Genomic DNA, 24,403 nt, shown 5'->3' on the forward strand with positions numbered 1-24,403 from the left:
CCACAAGCTTATCAATCACCCTTGCTGAGTTATTAACCTCAAACTTTCTGCATAATCACTCAAAGAGTTGAACTGCATGTGCATGTAATGAGAGCTGTATAACTCATCTCCTTCTACCTTAGGCCACAAACTTACCAATCACCCCTTGTAGTTGGTAGAAACTGGTTCCTTAAATCTTTCCAGTTCAGTTGGCAAGATCTGGACTAACATGTGCTGTCATTAGATGAATACAGAGTTGCATCTGGATGGCCAGCCAGCTGCTGGATGTGAATTGCAGCACACCTTTTGTCACCTGGTGCCATGCTTGACACTCACCAGCTAAATCTGCAGATGCTATTATAAATTAATACAGGGTTTTATAATGGAAGGAAAAATGTATGCGGTAGTGTGATTTTTAATGTGTAATAATTGAACAATAAAGCTAGTAAAGGGAAACCAAAGGGATACATTTTCACCACCTGATCTCAAATCTTGGATAAACAGAATCAAATAACGAAGAGAGAACATAATCAGCAGGTGTCCCATCAATGAATCCTTTTCCATTGTAGTGAATAAACCAGCATGGAATTCTGATACCTTGCTTTGGATTGAGTCTGAAATCTCTCTGGTACCCCCTGGAAGATAGGATTAAAAATTAAGATCAAAAGTTCACAGAAGTTTTAAAACTGTTGAATAGAACAAATTAATAGTGTTAATTATCTTGGATGCAATACCTTGTGACTCTTAATTTATTACCCTTCACAATCATTGTTGCATCAGGTTTGCCTTCATCTAAGCCAGGGTGGATATTATATACCTCAGCAGTCACTCCGTTGTAAAACTGACCTGTGTCAGGGCAAAGAAAATTCATGTAACTGCACAGTGACAAATACAGAAGTGTGGGATGCCAAGAGGGAACAATACAACTTTTAGTTAATTTTGTTTGTGAGGATGGTATCTTGATTCATATGATCAAGAAACTTTTGTTAAACTGTGAGTAAAATAAATATTTGTAAAGATAGTGCAACACACACAAAATGTTGGAGGAACTCAGCAGCTCAGGCAGCATCTATGAAAATGAATGAACTGTCGATGTTTCAGGCCGAGACCCTTCTTCAGGACCCTTATGGTGGGTCTTGGCCCCAAATGTTGACAGTTTATTCCTTTCTATAGATGCTGCCTGACCTGCTGAGTTCATTCAGCATTTTGAATGAATTGGGTTTCAATACTTGTTTTTAAGCACGGGAATTTGGAAGATCACTGTCAAACAAGAGCCTTAACACCTTATAGTGTTGTTCAGCGTTAAATCAAATGAATATTTCACATACCCAGTAATCCATGGGTCTTATTTGAGAGTTGGTGACCCTTAAGTGTATAAAATCCAAGGAAGTCTCTGTGTAGAGGATGGTATTTCCAGACACGATGCAATAAAATAACAAATGTCGCATCATCTCCGATTGTCACTGTGACATTCTTTTCTTTCATGATCGAGATTGAGAAGCTGTGAAATAAATGAAACAAATTAGGCTGGGTTTACATTGATATTCTGAAAGAGTGGAAATAAAGTTTTTAATGCTGTCAAATTTAAATAATTTATTTCATTATACCTTCCGCAAAAAATACATGAAACGCTGTCTCAAGAAAGCATCCTTCATCATCAAGGACCCCACCATCTGGATCATGCTCTTTGCTCAATGTTACCATCAAGAGGAGGTCCAGGAGCTTTACGTCCCACCCCACCAGGTTCAGGAACAGTTATTACCCCTACACCATCAGGCTCCTGAACCAGCGTGGATAACTTCACACACTTCAACACTGAACTGATTACACAACCTATGGACTCACTGTCAAGGACTCTGCAACTCATGCTCCTAGTATTATTTATTTATTGATTATTTGTTTTGCAGTTTGTGTGTAGTTTTCACTGATTCTATTGTATTGTATTTCTACTGTAAATGCCTGCAAGAATATGAATCTATATGGTGACTTATAAATACTTTGATAATACATTTTGAACTTTAATAAAAAGGCTATCTATGAAGCTCCATTTAATATGTAGATGGTGTATGTTATAATGATTGATTCTTACTATCATTATTCCGTTATCACCTATGCATCCAAGTCTTCCTTCAATAGACTGCTACTCAGTTTTTACTCTTCTTTATCAAGGCCACTGAGTATGCTGTATCTGATGTCTCCCTGAAGCAATCAAGCCAATGAGTATCCATGAAGTAACAGTCACTAACAAAGTATTATTAAGTAATTTTCTACTGAACCACAGGGCAATTCAGTTGGTGAAAGGCGGAGAGCAGGGACAGAGTTTCAGAGCTAAGGTATCGATTTTCAAACACCATTTTCACACTACCTGGTAAGATGGCTGCAATGCACAGAATTGTAAGAAGTGAAAAAGGTTTGTAGATTCAGCCAGTTCCATTATGGGCACCAGCCTCCCACCTTCAAGGACATTTTCAAAAGACGATGCCTCAAGAAGGCAGCATCCGTCATGAAAGGCCCTCACCGTACAAGGACACACCCTCTTCTCATTGCTAACAACAGGGAGGAGGTACAGGAGCCTGAGCACATACACTCAATGTTTTGGGAACAGCTTCTTCCCCTCCACCATCAGATTTCTGAATGGTCCATGAACTTGTGAACACCACCTCACTGTTCCTCTTTTGCAGCAGTTATTTTTTTCCCATTGTAACGATAATGATTTTTAAATTTCTTGCACTGAAATTCTGCCACAAACAACAGATTTCTTGAAATATGTCAGTGATAATAAACCTGATTGAGATTCTGGGTCTGATTCACATTGTTAAAATCAGGGGTTAGAAGAGACTAGAAATGAACGAGCAAAGATCATTAGGGTTTGAAAAGGAAGCAGAGGTCATAGTTATGTGGAAGGACTTGAGAATGACACTTTTAAAATTGAAATGTTAGGCAAATTAAACAGTAGGGAGCTGAGCAAAGGTGGTGGAAGTATCCAGCTTTAATAGTAGACATGTGGATGAAAATTTTACCAAAGCTGTGAATTGCCTAGTGCGGGCTTCAAATATTGACCCCAGGGATTATGGAAGAGACCAAAGACTATAGGCCAAATCTTATTTGCCCCAACCCACCACTTAGTTCCAATGGTGTTCTCATAGCTATTACTTACAGTAGATATTTTCCTGTAGAAATACTGTTGTTCAGTCTTGTATGTGTGATGTCACCATTAAATCTTATTAGCACTTTTGTTTTGCCATGCATATTCTTACTAATATATGTAAATCAAAACTTCAAAAGTTAAATCATAATAAGTATCTATCAAAGTTGTACAAACTAATTTTGGCTTTGCAAGGAATTTAATAAGAATTAGAGCCATGGCTACAGTTTCATTTGTATTGGCATTGTCTGTTTTCTAATGAATGTTGCTTTGTTATGAGATAAATTATACCTCTGTTCCATTATAGATGCTGTTGCTGACCATGGGAAAATCATCTTCTCTTTTCTGTGAAACACTGTGATTGCTTCAGTCGATACTTCAAATTTTATATCCATGTTGTTGTTCATAATTCCAAATCTTCCAAAGTAGGTATTTATTTTCTTGTTGTTTTCTATTTTCTTATCTCCTATCAACTGGCCATTTACCACAAAACCTTCAAGGAAATTTAAGAATGGATTAATTAGTGTTAATCAATTGTGACAATGCTAAATTAAAATTCTGGGGATCATCTTGTCATGAAACTAGGTAACTAGAACCCAGAACAGCTGAATTATTTATAGCTGAGGGAAAAAAGTCATGTAATTGGATAGATTACCTAAGGTATGAAAATCACAGCAATATAATTTCTAAGGACCTCACTTGGAAAATATGCTTTTATTTATATACATGAATCACAAACGATAAAACCGCCAGGGGGCATCATTGTAGTGTAGCAGTTAGTGCAAATCTTTTACAGCTCTGGGCGTCAGAGTTTGCAGTTCAATTCTGGAGTCATTTGAAGCAAATTTGTACATCCTTTCCCATGCTCATGTGAGTTTCTTCTGGGTGTTTTGGTTTCCTCCCACATCCAAAGACGTACCAGTTAGTAGATTAATTGTTTGTTGTAAATTGTCATGTGATTAGGCCAGGGTTAAATAGATGGGTTGTTGGGTGGCCTGGCTTGAAGGGCCAGAAGGGCCTGTTCCATGCAGAATCTCTAAATAAAATTTGGCAAACCCGCAGATCAGTGTTTGGGGCAGTAGGTAAGAGATTTGGAGGGGTGACCATTTTCACCCCATGAGCGCTGAGTACTGGAAGGCACTGCTGGAAAGAGTGGTGGAAGAACACATGAACAGAAGAAATAGGAGCAGGAGTCGGCCATCTGGCCCGTTGAGTCTGCTCTGCCGTTTAATAAGATCATGGCTGATCTGACTATCCACTCATCTCCACCTACCTGCCTTTTCCCCATAACCCTTAATTCCCTTACTACACAAAAATCTATGCAACCTTGTCTTAAAAATATTTACTAAGATAGCTTCTACTGCTTCATTGAGCAGAGAATTCCACAGATTCACCACTCTCTGGGAAAACCAGTTCCTCCTCATCTCCATCCTAAATTTACTCCCCTGAATCTTGAGGCTATGTCCCCTAGTTCTAGTCTCACCTACTAGTGGAAACAACTTTCCTGCTTCTATCTCATCTATCCCTTCAATAATTTTAAATGTTTCTATAAGATCTCCTCTCATTCTTCTGAATTCCAGAGAGTACAGTCCCAGGTAACCCAATCTCTCCTCATAGTCTAACCCCCTCATCTCTGGAATCAACCTGGTGAACCTCCTCTGCACCACCTCCAAAGCCAGTATATCCTTCCTCAAGTAAGGATACCAGAACTGCACGCAGTACTCTAGGTGTGGCCTCACCAGTACCCTGTACAGTTGCAGCATAACCTCCCTGCTCTTAAATTCAATCCCTCTAGCAATGAAGGCCAACATCCCATTTGCCTTCTTGATAGCCTGTTGCACCTGCAAACCAACCTTTTGTGATTCATGCACAAGCACTCCCAAGTCGCTCTGCAGAGCAGCATGCTGCAATCTTTTTACCAGTTTATTAATAATCTGCTCTTTCATTTTTCCGTCCAAAGCAGATGACCCCGCATTTACAAATATTTGCCAGACCCTTGCCCACTCATCCATATCCTCTGCATGGTTTGCTTTTCCTCTCAATTTCATATCATCAGCAAACTTAGATGCACTACACTCAGTCCCCTCTTCCAGATCGTTAATGTATATTGTGAACAGTTGTGGGCCCAGCACCGACCCCTGCGGCACACCACTCACCACTGATCGCCAACCAGAGTAACACCCATGTATCCCAACTCTCTGCTTTCTGTTAGTTAATTAGTCCTCTATCCATGCTGATACAAGGGACTCTAACATCATTTGAACACTAGAACAGCACTTGAATCAACTAGACATAGAAGATACTGGTCCATGTGCATGATAGGATTAATAAAAGTGGTTGCCCTTGGGTGAACAGGGACCTGAAGGGCTGAATGGCCTATTTCCACATTGAATAAATTTGCGATAGTCTGTTCTAGGGATACACACCTAAATGTCTTGCCTCTTTTTCTTTGAGATGTTAATTGATCTGTATTATATTTCTTGTATTTTTTGCTTTGGTATGAAAAGTAGACAATATTTTCTCTCAATGGAATAATGTACCATAGAACTTCTACCTTAAGTTTCAGTGTGTCCAAAGCATGTTTTTATATAGAAGCAAGACAAAAATAAGAAATGCTTGTGAAGAAAATACATATGCGACTATTAAAGAGTCTTTTGTAAGATAACTGTGGTGCTAAGCTCCTGATAAATTCTGATAAATTGGGTTGATTTGTTTATAAATCTAGAGAGGTTTGAAAATCTGTAAAGGTAATAAGGAAGGTATAGAACTCAGTGAGGTGGCCTTGACGTCTGTGGTGGCAGGATTTTGATTTGGAAACGTGCAGATACTTCATCTAGTGTCCCTTAATGCTGGATAGAGACTTCAGCCATCCAAGGAGTAAATGTGAGCAGGAAATAATGAAGCATGTAATACAGGCACCAGTTAATTGTCCAAATGATTTCTACAAAAGAGGAGTTATGAAAGTATACAGAAGAGAGTTAATTCATAAACCAAAGAGACATATGAATGGATCAATAGTTAGCAGAAATCCACTCATTGTAATCACCTTATTCTAATCCACTTGTTCTTGCAGAACGTAGCTCTAGAACATTATCAATCTTCAGGCAATGCCATTTAGGGAGTTATTATTTTTTGTGACTGTATGTGTTATCGTAACTATATGTGTTCTGTGCTGTGTGTGACCGTATGTACTGTATTTTGCACCTCGGTCTCATAGGAATGCTGTTTCATTTAGCTGTACACGTGTGTATAGTTGAACTTGAACTTGAGATCAAATTTGACGTTCATAAATGCGACAAGAGACTGGGGTGAAAATGAGCAGCTTGTTGAAAATGGCAGAACTCCTTGAAAAATGTGGGTGAAAATATACATTTGGGGTCCTGGCCTTGTAAATAGAGACAAAAACTAGTCACAATGGTTTACCCAAAGTTGGAGCGTTGTGTCTCATCTGGGCACCATGCTTGAGAGTTGATATGAAACAGCTTGAAATACAAAACAGATCACAGAAACTCATTCCAGAAATAAGGAAAGATTGGAAAAGTTGGGGTTTTTCTCCTTGCCAGAGAGGACATGAAGGGATTTAAAGTAAATAAGGATGTCTGTCATGGTCCGGATCAGGTTCCCTTTAAATTTATCTAGGTTCTGTTATGATCCGGACCATTGACTCCTTGTTCCCCTTTAATTCCCTGTTTCCCGTGTCCCTTGAGCTTGGTGATTAAGGCAATCTACTCTCGATCGAAGCGGCAGTTTATAAGCCCCTGGCTTCAGCTGTTCAGTGCGAGAGCGTTATGGAGCATTAGTGAAGTCACCGTAGCTACCGCGAACCAAAGTCATCTAGCCGGAGCCAACTAAGTTTCTTGCCAGAGCAAGCCAAGACTCCTCCTGAAGCAAGTGCCAGCAATTCACCTTCCCTTGTCAGAGTGGGTCCGGGCAAGGTTAACCCACCGGGGGTGAGTTAAGAGCTCCCGCAGCTCGGAACAAACTTGGGTCCACAAGGAGAAAAGGCCGAGTTCACTCAACCTATTCTCATAAGACATGCTGCCAATCCAGGCAACATCCTTGTAAAACTCCTCTGCACCCTTTCTATGGGTTCCACATCCTTCCTGTAGTGAGGTGACCAGAACTGAGCACAGTACGCCAAGTGGGGTCTGACCAGGGTCCTATATAGCTGCAACATTACCTCTCGGCTCCTAAATTCAATTTCACAATTAATGAAGGCCAAAACACCATACGCCTTCTTAACCACAGAGTCAACCTGCACAGTTGCTTTGAGCATCCTATGGACTCAGACCCCAAGATCCCTCTGATCCTCCACACTGCCAAGAGTCTTACCATTAATACTATATTCCGCCATCATATTTGACCTACCAAAATGAACCACTTCACACTTATCTGGGTTGAACTCCATCTGCCACTTCTCAGCCCAGTTTTGTATTCTATCAATGTCCTGCTGTAACCTCTGACAACCCTCCACACTATCTACAACACCACCAACCTTAATCTCATCAGCAAACTTACCAACTTATCCCTCCACTTCCTCATCCAGGTCATTTATAAAAATCACAAAGAGTAAGGGTCCCAGAACAGATCCCTGAGGCACTCCACTGGTGACTGACCTCCATGCAGAATATGACCCGTCTACAACCACTCTGTGCCTTCTGTGGGCAAGCCAGTTCTGGATCCACAAAGCAATGTCCCCTTGGATCCCATGCCTCCTTACTGTCTCAACAAGCCTTGCATGGGGTACCTTATCAAATGCATTGCTGAAATCCATATACACTACATCTACTGCTCTTCCTTCATCAATGTGTTTAGTCACATCCTCAAAAAATTCAATCAGGCTTGTAAGGCATGACCTGCCCTTGACAAAGCCATGCTGACTACCCCTAATCATATTATACCTCTCCAAATGTACATAAATCCTGCCTCTCAAGATCTTCTCCATCAACTTACCAACCACTGAGGTAAGACTCACTGATCTATAATTTCCTGGGCTATCTCTACTCCCTCTCTTGTACAAAGGAACAACATCTGCAACCCTCCAATCCTCTGGAACCTCTCCTGTCCCCATTGATGATGCAAAGATCATCGCCAGAGGCTCAGCAATCTCATCCCTCACCTCCCACAGTAGCCTGGGGTACATTTTGTCCGGTCCTGGCGACTTATCCAACTTGATGCTTTCCAAAAGCTCCAGCACATCCTCTTTCTTAATATCTACATGCTCAAGCTTCTCAATCTGCTGCAAGTCATCACTACAATCACTAAGATCCCTTTCCATAGTGAATACTGAAGTAAAGTATTCATTAAGTACCTCCGCTATTTCCTCCTGTTCCCTACACACTTTCCCAGCATCACACTTGATAGGTCCTATTCTTACACGTCTCATCCTCTTGCTTTTCACATACTTGTAGAATGCCTTGGGGTTTTCCTTAATTATGCCTGCCAAGGCCTTCTTCTGGTTCTCCTAATATCCTTCTTAAGCTCCTTCCTAGTAGCCTTATACTCTTCTCGATCTCTAACATTACCTGGCTCTCTGAACCTTTTATAAACTTTTCTTTTCTTCTTGACTAGGTTTATTACAGCCTTTGTACACCACGGTTCCTGTACCCCACCAAACACGTGGAAATCTGCAGATGCTGGAAATTCTTCTGGCAGACAGAGTGTGGGTGTTCCAGTGTCCGGTGCTCCCAGTGCGGCCTTCTATATATTGGTGAGACCCAATGCAGACTGGGAGACCGTTTCACTGAACACCTACACTCTGTCTGCCAGAAAAAGCAGGATCTCCCAGTGGCCACACATTTTAATTCCACGTCCCATTCCCATTCTGATATGTCTATCCATGACCTCCTCTACTGTCAAGATGATGCCACACTCAGGTTGGAGGAACAACACCTGATATTTCGTCCGGGTAGCCTCCAAACTGATGGCATGAACATTGACTTCTCTAACTTCCGTTAATGCCCCTCCTCCCCTTCTTACCCCATCCCTTATTTATTTATTTTCCCCCCTTTTTTTCCTCTTTTCTCTCTCTGTCCCTCTCACAATCACTCCTTGCCTGCTCTTCATCTTCCTCTGGTGCTCCCCTCCCCCCTTCTTTCTCCCAAGGCCTCCCGTTCCATGATCCTCCCCCTTCTCCAGCTCTGTATCCCTTTTGCCATTCAACTTTCCAGCTCTTAGTTCATCCCTCCCCCTCCTGTCTTCTCCTATCATTTCGGATCTCCCCATCCCCCTCCCACTTTCAAGTCTCTTACTATAATTTCTTTCAGTTAGTCCTGACGAAGGGTCTCAGCCCGAAACATCGACTGTACTTCTTCCTATAGGTGCTGCCTGGCCTGCTGCATTCCACCAGCATTTTGTGTGTGTTGCTCCCTATCATAACTTCCCTGTCGCATTGGAATGTACCTATACAGAACTCTACACAAATATCCCCGAATATTTGCCACATTTCTTCCATACTTTTCCCTGAGAACATCTGTTTCCAATTTAAGCCTCCAATTTCCTGCCTGATAGTGTCATAATTCCCCTTACTCCAATTAAACGCGTTTCTAACATGTTTGTTCCTATCGCTCTCCAATGTTATTGTAAAGGAGATAGAATTATGATCACTATCTCCAAAATGCTCTCCCACTGAGAGATCTCACACCTGACCAGGTTCATTTCCCAACACCAAGTCAAGTACAGCCTCTCCTCTTGTAGGCTTATCTAAATACTGTGTCAAGAAACCTTCCTGAACACACCTAACAAACTCTACCCCATCTAAACCCCTTGCTCTGGGGAGATGTCAATCGATATTTGGGAAATTAAAATCTCCCATCACGACAGGACTATTCCAGGATCTGTTTCCCTATCTGCTCCTCAATATCTCTGTTACAATTGGGCGGCCTATAAAAAACACCCAGTAGAGTTATTGACCCCTTTCTGTTCCTAACCTCCACCCACAGCGACTCCATAGACGATCCCTCCATGGCGTCCACCTTTTCTGCAGCCGTGACACTATCTCTGATCAACAGTGCCATGCCCCCACCTCTTTTGCCTCCCTCCCTGTCCTTTTTGAAACATCTAAAACTTGGCACTTGAAGTAACCATTCCTGTCCCTGAGCCATCCAAGTCTCTGTAATGGCCACCACATCATTTACTGATCCACACTCTAAGCTCATTCGCTTTGTTAACAACACTCCTTGTGTTAAAATAGCCATAGCTCAAACCTTCGGTCTGAGCACGTCCCTTCTCAATCACCTGCCTATCCTCCCTCTCAACACGTTCAAACAAGCTGGATGAACTCAGCAGGTCGGGCAGCATCTGTTGAAACAAGCAGTCAACGTTTCGGGCCAAGACCCTTCATCAGGATTGAAGAAGGATGGGGCAGGGGCCCTATAAAGAAGGTGCCAGGTGAAAAACCAATCAGAGGGAAGATCAAGGGGTGGGGGAGGGGAAGCAGGGAGGGGAGAGGTGATAGGCAGCTAGAAGAGGAGGCAGAGTGGAATTGGGATGGGGGAAGGGAGAGGGAGGGAATTACCGGAAGTTGGAGAATTCGATGTTCCTACCGAGGGATCCTCCCTCTCGCACTGTCTACATGCTTTCTCTATTTGTGAGCTAATTTCCTCTTCCCCAGTCTCTTCAGTTCGGTTCCCACCCCCATCAATTCTAGTTCAAACTCTCCCCAGTAGCCTTAGCAAACTTCCCTGCCAGGATATTGGTCCCCTGGGATTCAAGTGCAACCCGTCCTTTTTGTACAGGTCACACCTGCCCCAGAAGAGGTCCCAATGATCCAGAAATCTGAATCCTTGCCCCCTGCTCCAATCACTCTGCCACATGTTTATCCTCCACCTCATCCTATTCTTATTCTCACTGTTGTGTGGCACAGGCAGAAACCCTGAGATTACTACCTTTGAGGTCCTGCTTCTCAACTTCCTTCCTAACTCCCTGTAGTCTTTTTTCAGGACCTCTTCCCTTTTCCTACCTATGTCATTGGTACCAATATGTACCACGACCTCTGGCTGTTCTCCCTCCCACCGCAGGATATCTTGGACGCGATCAGAGACATCCCAGACCCTGGCACCTGGGAGGCAAACTACCATCCGAGTTTCTTTACTGTGTCCACAGAATCGCCTGTCTGACCACCTAACACTACTGCCTTCCTCTTCCCTTCCCTACCCTTCTGAGCCACAGGGCCGGACTCTGTGCCAGAGGTTCGGCCACTGCCGCTTCCCCCAGGTAGGCTTTCCCCCCCCAACAGTACTCAAACAGGAGTATTTATTGTCAAGGGGTACAGCCACAGGGGTACTCTCTAGTACCTGACTCTTCCCCTTCCCCCTCCTGACTGTGACCCATTTGTCCATCTCCTGAGGCCCCGGTGTGACCACCTGCCTGTAACTCCTCTCTATCAGCTCCTTGCTCTCCTTGACCAGACGAAGGTCATCGAGCTGCATCTCCAGTTCCCTAACTCTGTCCCTCAGGAGCTGCAGCTCGACACACCGGGTGCAGATGTTGTCGTCTGGGAGGCTGGGAGACTCCAGGACCCCCCACATCTTACACCGAGCACGGGAAACTGGCTTCACACTCATACTTCCTCCTTTCCACAAATAACACAGGTAAACCTATCTCTGCCTAAGCCCATTGAGCCAAAGCCCTATCACTCTGCTGCCTGCTCTGAACGCTGCCGGCTGGATATGGCGGTCTTCTTTTTAAACCTTTCCCGCTCTACTGGCTGACGTCGTGTGCCTGCACAGTCTCGCCTCTCTTTAACCCGAGTAGTAAAAAACTCCCTTTGCTCCAAAAAATCAGCCTTCGTTCACTCACAGCCTTATTGTTTATTCATTTCTTCTTCTTCTTTTTTAAAATTCCTTTTAGTATTTACATAGTTTGTTGTCTTTTGCACACTGGTTGTCTACCCTGTTGGTACGGTCTTTCATTGATTCTATTGTGGTTATCCGATTTATTGAGTATGCCCACAAGAAAACACATCTCAGGGTTGTAAATGGTGATGTACACATACTTTGATAATAAATTTACTTTGAACTTTAACTAGCAGGTATACAGATGTACCTAATAAACTGGCCACTGATTGTATATGCTCCAAATATCTGGGTTCTGAAATATAACACCATAGACAGTATCTGCAAATAAAAGTTACAGTGGTAAAGAGAGTGGCCTGGAGGAATGGGACAAGCTGATTTGCTTGTACATTGCAGTATAGACTCAACAAGCCAAATGTACTCCTTTTATATTGCAACAATACTGTGAAAAATAAACACATATTCAAATTCTGGCTCGATTTAGCTGTTATGCTGAAAAGTGGAAAAGCATCTTAATAAATCAGGAATCTTAATTTTATGTACAATTCATTATAGATACCAATTATAAAATACTGCATTTTCTTATCTTGTTCTTACTTTAACAGCCAAAAATTTGGTAGGGCTGCCAAAAAATATAATTTTACAGGCACTATTAACTCAAGGTGCATTTTGAAATGCTTAAACCTTGGCAAACTTCAAGAGATGTGTGGTGGAATGTATGCTGACTGACTGCATTACGGCCTGGTGTGGGAACACCAATGCCTTTGAGTGGAAAATTCTACAAAAGTTAGTGAATTCAGCCTAGTACATCATGAGTAAAAGTTTTCTAACCATTGAGCACATCTACATGAAACATTGCCATAGAAAAGCAGCATTCGTCATCAAAGACCCTCACCACCCAGGCTATGCTCTTTTCTCACTGCTGCCATCAGGACTTGTACCACCGGATAACAGTTACTACCCCTCAACCATCAGGCTCTTGAACAAAAGGGGATAGTTACACTCATTTAAGGACTCTTCAATCTTGTTATTTCATGTTCATTATTTGTTGCTAGTTATTTATATCTACATTTGCAGTTTTTGTCCATTGATCCTGTTTACAGTTACTGTTCTACAGATTTGCTAAGTATGCTCACAGAAAACAAATCTCAGGGTTGTATATGGTGACATGTAAGTACTCTGATAATAAATATTCCTTTGAACTTTCAAACGTTACTTTGAAATTCCATAGTTATGTTTCCCTTCTTTGTGATAGGTTAAGACCTACCTGTATGAGGATCTGAGATCAGATTGAGAACCGTACCAGGCTTCCCATCAATGTTGAAACAGACAGCATCATTATTGTTGTTGGTGGAAATGATAAAATGCGGATCACTGTCAACTTCAAAAAATTGTCAAAGGTTTAGAACATTGAAATCATTGCTATTTTTTCATTAAACAAGATTTAATTCAATGATACTTCAAATTCACATATCCTAATAGATGTGAAACACCTTGAAAGAGAGTCACTCATTTCCTGTTGCTATCATTTCTGAGTTACTCCGTTATTAATTCTATGAAGTGTTTAGGAAGACAAAACCTTTACATAACAGGGGTAATTCCTGCCATTGCATTCTAATTCAGAATTCATCTGCTGAGTACCCAGAAAAAAATTTCCAATATTTGAAAGTGGATGAAAAATGGAATTTAATGATCATAACTTTCTTCATTTTGTAATCAGTGAATTTAATTATGGTTATCCATTGAATATTGGAAGGAAGACAACAATTAGATAATTTTTGCAAAACTGAAGTGCTGTAGTAATTTTTATTTCTGAAAGACTGACATAATTGATACTTGCAATATCAGAATTAGTTGTGGGAGCACCTCTTCTCACAATATTGAGCCGGGGGGCGGGGTGGGTAGGACTGATAAGGTGTTGGTAGGGAAATTAATTCACAGTTGCTATTGCTCATTCAAACAGCACATCTCTCCACACATGAATCAAGAAGCTGAGTAGCTGCAACTGTTTTAAAGACCATAATCAATATCAGAGTACACACTACTGCCTTAGCATATAAATTCAGCAATTTCACTTCTGCACACACACTCTTTCTAACAAACTGGTTCATTTTCCTTTCCTGCTCCAGTAGTGCTGAAGTTAGTTATTGTAGTAAGGAAAGAAACTAGGATGTTCTGGTCTGTATGGCTTAGTTCACATCATTTTTGGACTATAAGAACCTTGGGCAATATTGCCTAATGTTAGTTCACATCAAGTTTATTACTGAACAATTTGTTAACATTTCACCTTGTGTTAAATAGCATAGCCCTTTATTATTTTTTTAAATTTGAAAATTGCTTTGCCATAGACCAGCATTTCCTTCACCATAATATTCACAATTATGTTGTATTTTTCTGACCTAAAAAACATGAACTATTCCAATGAAACAATTTACTTAATGTGGGCAATCTGAGGTCAAATTAGTTCTAATTGAAACCACTTTAAAACAGGTGACAATGATCAGTAGATTGTGTGTGGCTGGTGGGAACTGGCAATTGATCCAGAACATTTGGTAGAGGCCAATTGCTGGGTGGTGTGGAAGCTTGCTGCCTTGTTTTGAAGTTTGTTCTCTGGGCTGAGGAACTGCTGGGGTGTTGTGGAGGACATTCTGTGGGAATATTGACCGATGGCCTGTATAGGTCTGGAATGATATCTGTACATGGTCCCTTGCAAACTCTGATAGGATGGCAGGGAGGGAGACTGATGGTGACAGCAGCAGCACGGAGTTTGAGTGGGAAGAGGTGGGGAGAGGGACTAAGAATAGGAAGGTGATGGGTCAGAAGAGAAAGAAAGGAGGTGGGTCTAGTGTAGGTGGATTGGAAAATGAGGGAATAGAAGTTGAGGAGAAGGGCCTGAGGGCAAAATTGCTAAATGTAGTGGTAAGATTTGAGGGGGAAAGGGGAGTAAAGAAAATCAATCTGCTTAATCTAACAAAACTCATCAGGGCAAGTAGGGGAATTGAGCCATGTGAGAATTTTAGGAGATGGAAACCTGCTGATGGGATGTAAAACTAAAGAGAAGATGGAAAAGGCAATGAAGGTGACTAATGCTGGGAAAGTCAGAGTTGGAGCACGAAGGGCCAATGGTTGCAAGGGGGGTGATCTCTGGGGTTCCCCTCAGTGTTAATATGAAGGGCTAGTGGAGAACTTAAGGGTGAGGAATAGTTCAGTGAAGAGTGTGAAAAGAATGACAAGGGGAGCAGAGAAAAGGGAGACTGAAACTGTTCTGGTAGAATTTGAGGATAAGGTGCCTCCAAAGGAGTGATATTTTGGATTTCTGAGATACAGTGTAAGAGAATATATACCAAAACCTATGAGGTGTTTCAATTGCCAGGAGTGTGGCCAAAGTGTGCAAAGGAAAGAGAAGATGTGCAAAGTGTGGTGGGGAACATGAATATGGAAAATGTGGAGAGGGAGATGGGACCCAAGTGCTGTAATTGTGGAGGTAACCATAGTGTAGCATACTGGGGATGTAAAGTGGTGAAAAAAAAGGCAGAGGTGCAGCAGATAAGGGTGAAGGAAAAAGTCTCATGCTGAGGCAGGACAGAAGAAAATGAATGAGGGAGGATGTAGCAAAGAGCAAGTGGCAGCTAAAGAAAGGCAAGATAAGAATGAATGAATGGATAGAGAAGAAGAAATTGGTGAGCTTTATAGTAGGAGTGGTAAATGCAACGTGTGAGATCAAATTTAAAACTGCAAGGATTCAGATTATTGTGAAAGCTGCAGAGCACCATTTGGGTATGATAGGATTAAAATGGGAAGAGGTAAATGATGAACTCAGGGTACAGTCAAGAGCCAGTACATGTGGGTTGATATTACTAATAATGCTACTTCTTCAATGGAAGCCTGATTAGTAATGGACAAGATTTCAAGCAGTTTATAGCTAGTAAGAGAGAAAAGCCAGATGTTGTGTGTATCCAGGAGACCTGGTTAAAACCTAATTTAGATTTTGTTTTATATGGTTATGAGGCAGTAAAGCGAGACAGGTGAAAGGGGTGGTGGGGGGGGGGGGGGGAGGAGGATGTGCAACTTATGTAAATCAAGGTTTTCCTTGTAGAATACTAGGTATAGGAAGTGAACAAGGGTATGTGGTAGTAGAAGTATGGGCTGAAAGGAAAGAGTTGGTGATTGTGAATTATTATAATCTGAGCAAAAGGCTGGAGTTAAACAAGCTTGAGGAGATAGAAGGGCAGAATAGTAGTGGGACCTGGAGTGATAGAGCAGTGAAAGAAGTGCATGGAGTAAAGCCAGATCTAACATATAGAGAGGCTTTGAGGAAAGAGTAGCAGAATAAAGGGTATAAAGGTAGAAGGGCTAAAGTGTGTGTACTTCAATGCAAGAAGCATCAGGAACAAAGGTGATGAACTGAGGGCTTGGATACATACATGGAATTATCATGTAGTGGCCATTACAGAGACTTGGCTGGCACCAGGGCTGGAATGGATTCTCAATATTCCTGGATTTCAGTGCTTTAAAAGGGATGGGGGGGGGGGGGGAATGGGGAGGAAGGGTGGCATTACTGGTCAGGGATACTATTACAGCTACAGAAAGGGTGGGTAATGTAGCAGGATCCTCTTTTGAGTCAGTATGGGTGGAAGTCAGAAACAGGAAGGGAACAGTTACTCTACAGGGGGTATTCTATAGGCCCCCTGGTAGCAGCAGAGATATCGAGGAGCAGATTGGGAGGCAGATTTCGGAAAGGTGCAAAAATAACAGGGTTGTTAACATGGATGACTTTAACTTCCCTAATATTGATTGGCACCTGATTAGTTCCAAAGGTTTAGATGGGGCAGAGTTTAAGTGTGTACAGGATGGATGACTGTCACAGTATGTTGAAAGTATGTTTAAGTAAAGGGGAGGGAAGTTCAAGGGGGATATTAGAGGAAGGTTTTTCACTGAGTGGTTGGTGTGTGACATGCACTGCTTGAGTCAATGGTGGAGGCAGATACACTAGTGAAGTTTAAGAGACTACTAGACTGGTATATGGAGGAATTTAAGTTGGGGGGGGGTTGTATGGGAAGCAGGGTTTGAGGGTTGGCACAACATTGTGGGCCGAAGGGCCTGTAATGTGCTGTACTGTTCTATGTAACGTTGTTTGGTGTGGTGATTTTAATGGACATAATGTATTATGGGGGAGCGACAGAACAGACATCAGTGGTCAAGTAATAGAGGAGTATTTAGTGTGCCTAAATGATGACAGTAGTACTAGAATTGATGTTAATACAGGTAAAGAATCTGTGCTTGATCTTACATTAGTATCAAACTCTATTGCATCAGTATGTGAGTGGTTAGTGTACCAAGAAAGAACTGTAGGGAGTGATCATTATCCAATCTGGCGCAAGACAAATATTTCTGACTCATTGGTCACAGAGAATACAGGTAGGAAATGGATCCTTGAGAAAGCCAATTGGGAGAAGTTTCTGGAAAAAAAGTGATAGATATCTAAGTCAGGTCTGTGATGAGATGGACATAGAAACACTTGACAGTGTATTAAAACAAGGTATAATATCAGCTGCATTAGAATCCATTCCTAAAAGTAAAGGAGGAACATAGAAGAGAGTAATTCCATGGTGGTATGATAATTGTAAGGAAGCAGTGAGAAATAGAAATAAGGCTTTTAAATTGGTTAAAAGAACTCATAACTTCCAACATATGATTCAGTACAAACAAGCTCGGGCAGTAGTAAGGAGGACAATAAGACATGCTAAAAGGACGCACTGGAAAAAGTATTGTGATTCAGTCGGAAACATAACCCAAGTAGGAGAGGTGTGGGGGATGATAAAAAGGATGGGAGGGGACAGGAGAGAGTGGAGGTACCCAGTTCTGGTGGATGGAAATGTGACTGCAGTAACAAATAAGGAAAAGGCAGAGTTGTTAGTAAGTACTTTTGTTATGGTACATAGTTCTGATAATTTGTCTGAGAGGGGAAGAAGAGGTAGAGAGAACAAAAGCTGAAAATATGGAGGCTTTATGTAGGAAAACTAACCATGATGGTGTGCAAGATGTCCCTTTCAGCATGGGAGAATTAAGAAAGGCACTAGATAGAACAGGAAAGACTGCACCAGGTAAAGATGAAATATGCTATAGTATGATAAAACACCTGAGTGAAGGAAGTCTGGAGAAACTACTGTTTCTGTATAACAAAGTCTGGATTGAAGGGAGAATACCAGGGAGCTGGAAAGAGGCAATAATTATTCCAATAAGGAAACCTGGAAAAGATGCCAGCAGGCCAGGAAGTTACAGGCCAGTTGCCTTGTTATCTAATATATGTAAACTTATGGAGTGTGTGATAAATGAGAGGTTAGTGTACTTTCTGTAGAGTAGAGGTATGGTGGCTACGTATCAAAGCGGGTTCAGGAAAGGAAGGAATACTATGGATCCAGTAGTGTGTCTAGAGGACGAAATAAGAAAAGCACAAGTAAACAAAGAGACAGTGGTTGCAGTTTTTTTTTGATGTTGAGAAAGCTTATGATATGTTATGGAAGGAGGGGCTCCTAATCAGGCTGCATTTGATGGAAATTGTGGGGAGGGGGGAATGTTCAATTGGGTTGAGGACTTTTTAAATGGGAGAACTATTCAGGTGAAGATAGGATCAGAGCTATCAAGCCAGTATGTTGTAGAAAATGGGACACCTCAGGGAAATGTAGTGAGTCCAACTTTATTCTCCATTTTGATAAATGATATATTTGTAAATATACCAATGGAAGTGGGGAGGTCATTGTTTGCTGATGATGGGGCTTTGTGGAAAAGAGGGAGAAATATTGAATGTATAGTTATGAAAATGCACGATGGAATTAATCAAGTTGAAGAGTTGGGGGACAAAGTGGTGTGTTAAATTTTCAGTGGAGAAGACAAAAAATGTTCTTTACAAGGAAAATGCTCGGGACTTAATCTGACTCTGTATGGAAGTAACCTGGAGAGAGTTGAAAGTTTTCGGTTTTTGGGAGTGCACTTTGACTTGTGATTAACATGGAGAGAACATGTTAGATATGTAGTTGCTAAATGTAAAAATGTGATAAATGTCATGAGGTGTCCTGCTGGTTTGGAATGGGATGCTGATTTTGCATCACTGAAGTATATTTATGTAGCATTAATAAAATCAAGATTAGACTATGGAAGTATTGTATATGGGTCAGCAACAAAATCTGTGTTAGCAGAACTGGATATTGTGCAAGCTCGGGCTCTAAGGGTGTGCTTGGGAGTGGTTAGAACTTCCCCAGTGTGTGCACTCCAAGTTGAAGCAAATGAAATGCCATTGGGGCTGCGACGTAAACAGCTGGAGGCCAATTACTGGATTAATTTAAGGGGGCTTGGTGATAGCCATCCTACAAAAAGGGTGTTGGTGACATGCTGGGAGAAGGAAAAGACACAAAAAATTTTGGCTGGACAGGAGAGCAAACAGCAAAAGATATAGGTGTATATGATAGAGTTTTATCCAAGTGTGGTGTGGCTTTTCTGGGTATTAGAAAACCCCTCTGTAGATTTGGAATTGCTTAAGATTAAATGCAGTAATAAAACGGCTGATATACTCAGTGAATAGGGAATGTAAATATAAAGATGTACAGATTTTTACAGATGGATCAAAGGATCCAGAAACGGGTGCAACAGGGTCTGCAATTGCTGTGCCAAGTTATCAAATGGAAATTAGCAAGAGAACGCCGGATTGCTTGAGTGTTTATGCAGTTGAAATGTTTGCCATATTGTTAGCACTAGAATGGAGTGAGCACGTTGATTGTAATAAGACTGTGATATGTAGCGATTCTCCATTGGCCCTTGCAAGCATTAAGGTGGGTACAGCTAGAGGCCACCAGGATCTGCTTTATGAGATCCTGTTTGCAAATTCAAGACTGGCTAGACATGGCAAAAATATCGCATTCATGTAGGTTCCGGCACATTTGTGTATTATGGGAAATGAGACAGCAGATAAGCTGGCAAAAGCAGCAGTCAAAAAAGGATCTGTAGAGGTCAATGTTAAACTATCAAAATCAGAGGGGGAGAGCATAGTGTGGAGAACGATAAATCAACAGTGGCAGCAGCATTGAGATAGAGCAATAAAAGGAAGACATTTGCATTCAATTCAGAACAGTAGATATGAGAGTAGATATGGGAAGGAGTAGGGGAGTAAAGTGGAAGGAGCAAGTATAAGTAGACTGAGAATTGGGCACAGCAACCTTAATGGTACTCTGGCCATCATAAATAAACATCTGACAGGTTTTGTGATCTATGTCAGGAGACAGAAACAGTAGAGCATATCTTTATTTGCACAGGAAAGACAACAAATGCTACAACAATTACACAAAATAGGAGTGGTAGAGAACAGTGTTAAGGGTTTATTGGAATGTGAGGAGAGTGATTGGGGAGGAAATGGTGGTTTAGTTTTTTAAGGGCGACGGGACTGGAAAGACGACTTTAGGCAGTCAAGTGAATGGACAATGAAGGATGGTGAATCCTGAAGACGGCAGTAATGCAACAGTGTGGATGCCAACTGCTGTAAAAACTCAAGGAGGATGAAGAAGTAGATTGTGTGGGGAAAAAATCTAGAACGAGGAGCAGTAAATCAAAGAAAATTAAGAAAAAAAGAATTCTAATCATGAAAGGCATTTAAATCAAAGGAGTCAAATGAGAGGCAAAAGCAGCTAAAAATCTAGCTGAGGGACTGTTGGAAATTAAGAGGTTGCCATGTGTGTCATAGAAAATGTTTTAATGACTGGATGATATTTAGCAATTTTGAATTGCTTACAAAGGGGTAATGATATGGTCAAAAGAAAGCTACCGAAGTTACTTCTAGTTTAAAGAACAAATGCTGTCCAGATATGCTGAAGAATTGTCCATTTACTTTAAAACATGTGGATGTAGTGGCAATCTGATTAAATGATTCAAAAGATGGATGGCAGGGATTATTACAAACCCACACATTTTGGAGCTGGGTTCGATCTACATGTCTGCCATAACAGACAACATTTTAGGCAGTTTTTCTTTTTCCAAAAATAGCTAGCCGTTGGCTGTGTGGATTGTAGTGATCCTTTGTATGTCTACAGGTATGAGCTAAACCAATTCTTGACTGGGTCAGATATCAAAGTTTAATTAGTCCTGGGCTGGAGGAATAGGTGCAGAATTTTCCAGAGTATTTTCCCCTACTTCTGCAGAACATTTCTTTTGCCTTTTGTCATTCTCAACTGCAAAAATGGAGGAAAACAGGAGCTCTTAAATCATGGTGCTTGCATCCTAAGCATGCAGCAAGATCACCCATCTTTTCTTTGTCAGTTTACAAATATAATTTGACACATTTAAATGGTGTATTAACTTGTGATATGAAAGAGCCTAAATTGTATCTTACCATATGTGTAGGAGGGAGCTGTAGAGAATAGAGAAAAATACAGCAATTAATTTGTAACAAGTACCTAAAATATTTTAAAACATTTCATCATTGAACTTCACTGTTGCATTTTCTGGGTTACAGAGGAATGAGGACATATACCAGGCATGGCAATTACCTGAAAATAATTAATGTGGCTATATTGGGGGAGAAAGTCTGCTAGCAAGCTCAATTCAACTAACAAAAATCATATTTCCATTTTATTTTATCACCTCTGTAGAAACAACTCCTGATTAGGTATAGTGCTTCATAATAATCTTACTATTTTATATGCATGCCTTGGATAGTAAACTAATTAACAGAACCAACAAATTGTTCTTGGTTGTGCTTTTGCTGATCTTTAAGCTAAAATTTGAGTTTTTTAATATTGTATCACACTGAAGTGTATTTATTTTTTTAAAGTGCCCTTACAAACATGCCACAAACTCTATTTCCCACTCTTGGATAATGCAGGCTAATGTAATTGGTGAAACATAGGCATAATTCACAACCACCCACATTGAGTTGGGGTTCACCTTAACAGGCTTGTCTGACATGATGACATAATGATTTGAAGTTTTTACTGCACTTTGTGTTCTGTCACAAATGAGAGAAAATCTGCAGATGCAAGAAATCCAAGCAACATGGACAAATGCTGGAGGAACTCAGCAGGTCTGGTCCTCCGGTCCTGATGAAGGTTCTCTGCCTGAAACCTCGTCTGTTTACTCTTTTCCTTAGATGTTGCCAGGCCTGCTGAGATTCTCCAGCATTTTGTCTGTGTTGCTTTATGTTCTGTGTTTGGTTGACAATAAATGAGTTGTTATGGTTTCCTTTAAACTTAAAATGCTTCCTCTGATTAATTTATGAAAACCAATAATAATTATTTCATGGTATATGACTGCAGGGATAATTTCCATCCCAATATTTTCCTTTTTCAACTTGGCAAACTAAGTTTTCAAGTTCACTTTATTTAAGTTACTGACTAAGTATAGAGAGAACTCCTTCAGTAATGTAACTAAATACATTCTGAAATTTCATCATTTAACTAGCAGTTCTATGAATGAATAAAGAATATGTCCTTCCTGTAGAATCCTTTCATTGATAACTCTGGCATTGTTTATTTTCTCCACATGCCTTCTTTCCCTGGCAGTTTCCTATACAACAGGGCTTCCCAACCTGGGGTCCACAGTCATCTCTGTTAACGGTAGGGGTCCATTTAATGATGGAGGTTGGGAGCCCCAGTCCTGCTCATAAGGTAATAAAATAGACAAGGCACAGAATTAAGCCATTAGGCCCATTGAGTCTGCTTTACCATTCAAACATGCTTGATTTATTTTCCCTCATAACCCCATTTTCTGACCTTCTCCCCATAACCTTTGATGCCCTCATTGGTTAAGTACCTATCAACCTCCATTTTAAATATATCCAATGACAATTAATTCCACAGATTCACCATCCTCTAGTTAAAAAAAAATCCACAACTTTCAGAAACACTTACGCAATCTATATGCTGGAGGAGCGTGAAATACGGATCCTGAACCTGGGAACAACAAAGTAAAGTTTTAAGATATGTGCTTTAAGTTACATGTAGCTGCCAGAATATTGTTAAAGCCAAGTTTAATAAAAGTTTTGAAAAATTAAATAATTTTTCAATGTACTTATGATTCATTGTTTGCAGTGCTTAGTTCACTGTTTGAGGAATTAGAAGAGAGATGGGCAGTTTTTCAGATGATCCAAAGCCACCTCTAAAGCACCACAGTGATTTGTCTCTTTCTGCTCTGCTGCTCCTCCCCTCAGCCCCATTCTCTTGCTTTCTCCCCAGGACCTTTGATGCCCTCATTGATTAAGCATCTATCAACCTCTGTTATAAATGACTTGGGCTCCATTGCGATTATATAACAATGAATTCCACCGATTCACCATCCTCTAGTTTAAAAAAAATTCCACAGCTTTCAGAAACACTTACTCAATCTATACGTCGAAGAAGTGTGTGAACTTCGTGGTTTCTCTGGAAAAAAAAATACAGTTTCATGACATGTGCTTGTAATTTGTATGTAGCCAGAATATTGCTGGAGCCAAGTTTAGCAGTGGTTTTGAAGAATTGAATAATTTGTTAATGTATTTATGACCCTCATTAAAAGTCACCTTCATGGATTTCAAGTTAGGAAGGATTAAAGCTCTATTCTACAGTGCAAAATGGAAGACAGAAATGACCAGTTGATTAAAACGAGAATGAGGGATAGGGTGAAATGGGATTACTCTGATGGTTTAAATAATTTATTTGCAATGGTGCTGCGTTCATGATGACTCAAGGCCACCTCAGAGGTGCCACAGTTGTAAAATAATATGTCTCTTTTGGCAAAAAACAACCTGAATTAATGATTGATAACTTAATAAGTAAGTGGCTCTCTGAGCCAATCAGACATCAAATTGAATAATGTAAATTACAAAGTGAATGGTTCACATGATTGAAGCATTTGTTACACATTTTTTTAACATAAATTGCAAGATATATACTTAATTGAAAATAGAATGGGTAAATTGACTCTGACTATACATCTACAGAATGTCTACAGTCATGTAATTGATTACAGTTGCCAGGAACCCTGAAAATGAGGAAATTGTGAAGTAGAATACATCATCTTGTCTCTTTCTAATTCTGATTTTCTTGTTCCTTTGACAGTTCCGTGCCCATCTACTTCTTGAAGCCACTTTATTCCCCTTTTTCTCATGCAGCCACCAGAATTCTGAGGCATGATACCATAAGCATGATTCCAGACCAAGGTTAATACCAGCAGTACCAAGAATTTTCAGCTTTCCTCTTTAAAAAACTGCATTGGACCATTACAAATAAATTATTTAAGCCATCAGAGTAATCCCATTTCACCCTATCCCTCATTCTCTTTTTAATCAACTGGACATTACTGTCTTCCATTTTGCACTGTAGAATAGAGCTTTAATCCTTCCTAACTTGAAAACCATGAAGGTGACTTTCCAATGAGAGCCACTGTTCTTCTAGCAAAGTTACAACAAGCAATTGAGGGAATTCTATTGAAGAAAAAAGACTCCCGTCTGTCACAGTCTCTTCAT

At 40.8% G+C, this 24,403-nt stretch overlaps 1 protein-coding gene across 1 annotated transcript in view; it reads right to left on the minus strand.

The window, feature by feature from the left end:
- Positions 1-378: 378 nt before the first annotated feature.
- The window catches only part of LOC140742030 (inter-alpha-trypsin inhibitor heavy chain H3-like), a 66,887-nt gene continuing 42,862 nt past the window's right edge, over positions 379-24,403 (minus strand). Inside the window, exons 15-22 of the mRNA XM_073072720.1 lie at positions 23,280-23,321; positions 22,812-22,853; positions 21,296-21,313; positions 13,187-13,300; positions 3,416-3,617; positions 1,308-1,480; positions 714-825; positions 379-614 (exon numbers count right to left, since the gene is read on the minus strand). Coding sequence (XP_072928821.1) covers positions 452-614; positions 714-825; positions 1,308-1,480; positions 3,416-3,617; positions 13,187-13,300; positions 21,296-21,313; positions 22,812-22,853; positions 23,280-23,321 — 866 coding nt within the window. The 3' untranslated portion in view covers positions 379-451. The remainder of the gene's footprint in view (positions 615-713; positions 826-1,307; positions 1,481-3,415; positions 3,618-13,186; positions 13,301-21,295; positions 21,314-22,811; positions 22,854-23,279; positions 23,322-24,403) is intronic.

This window comes from Hemitrygon akajei, chromosome 19 (assembly GCF_048418815.1).
Source record: "Hemitrygon akajei chromosome 19, sHemAka1.3, whole genome shotgun sequence".
NCBI lineage: Eukaryota > Metazoa > Chordata > Chondrichthyes > Myliobatiformes > Dasyatidae > Hemitrygon > Hemitrygon akajei.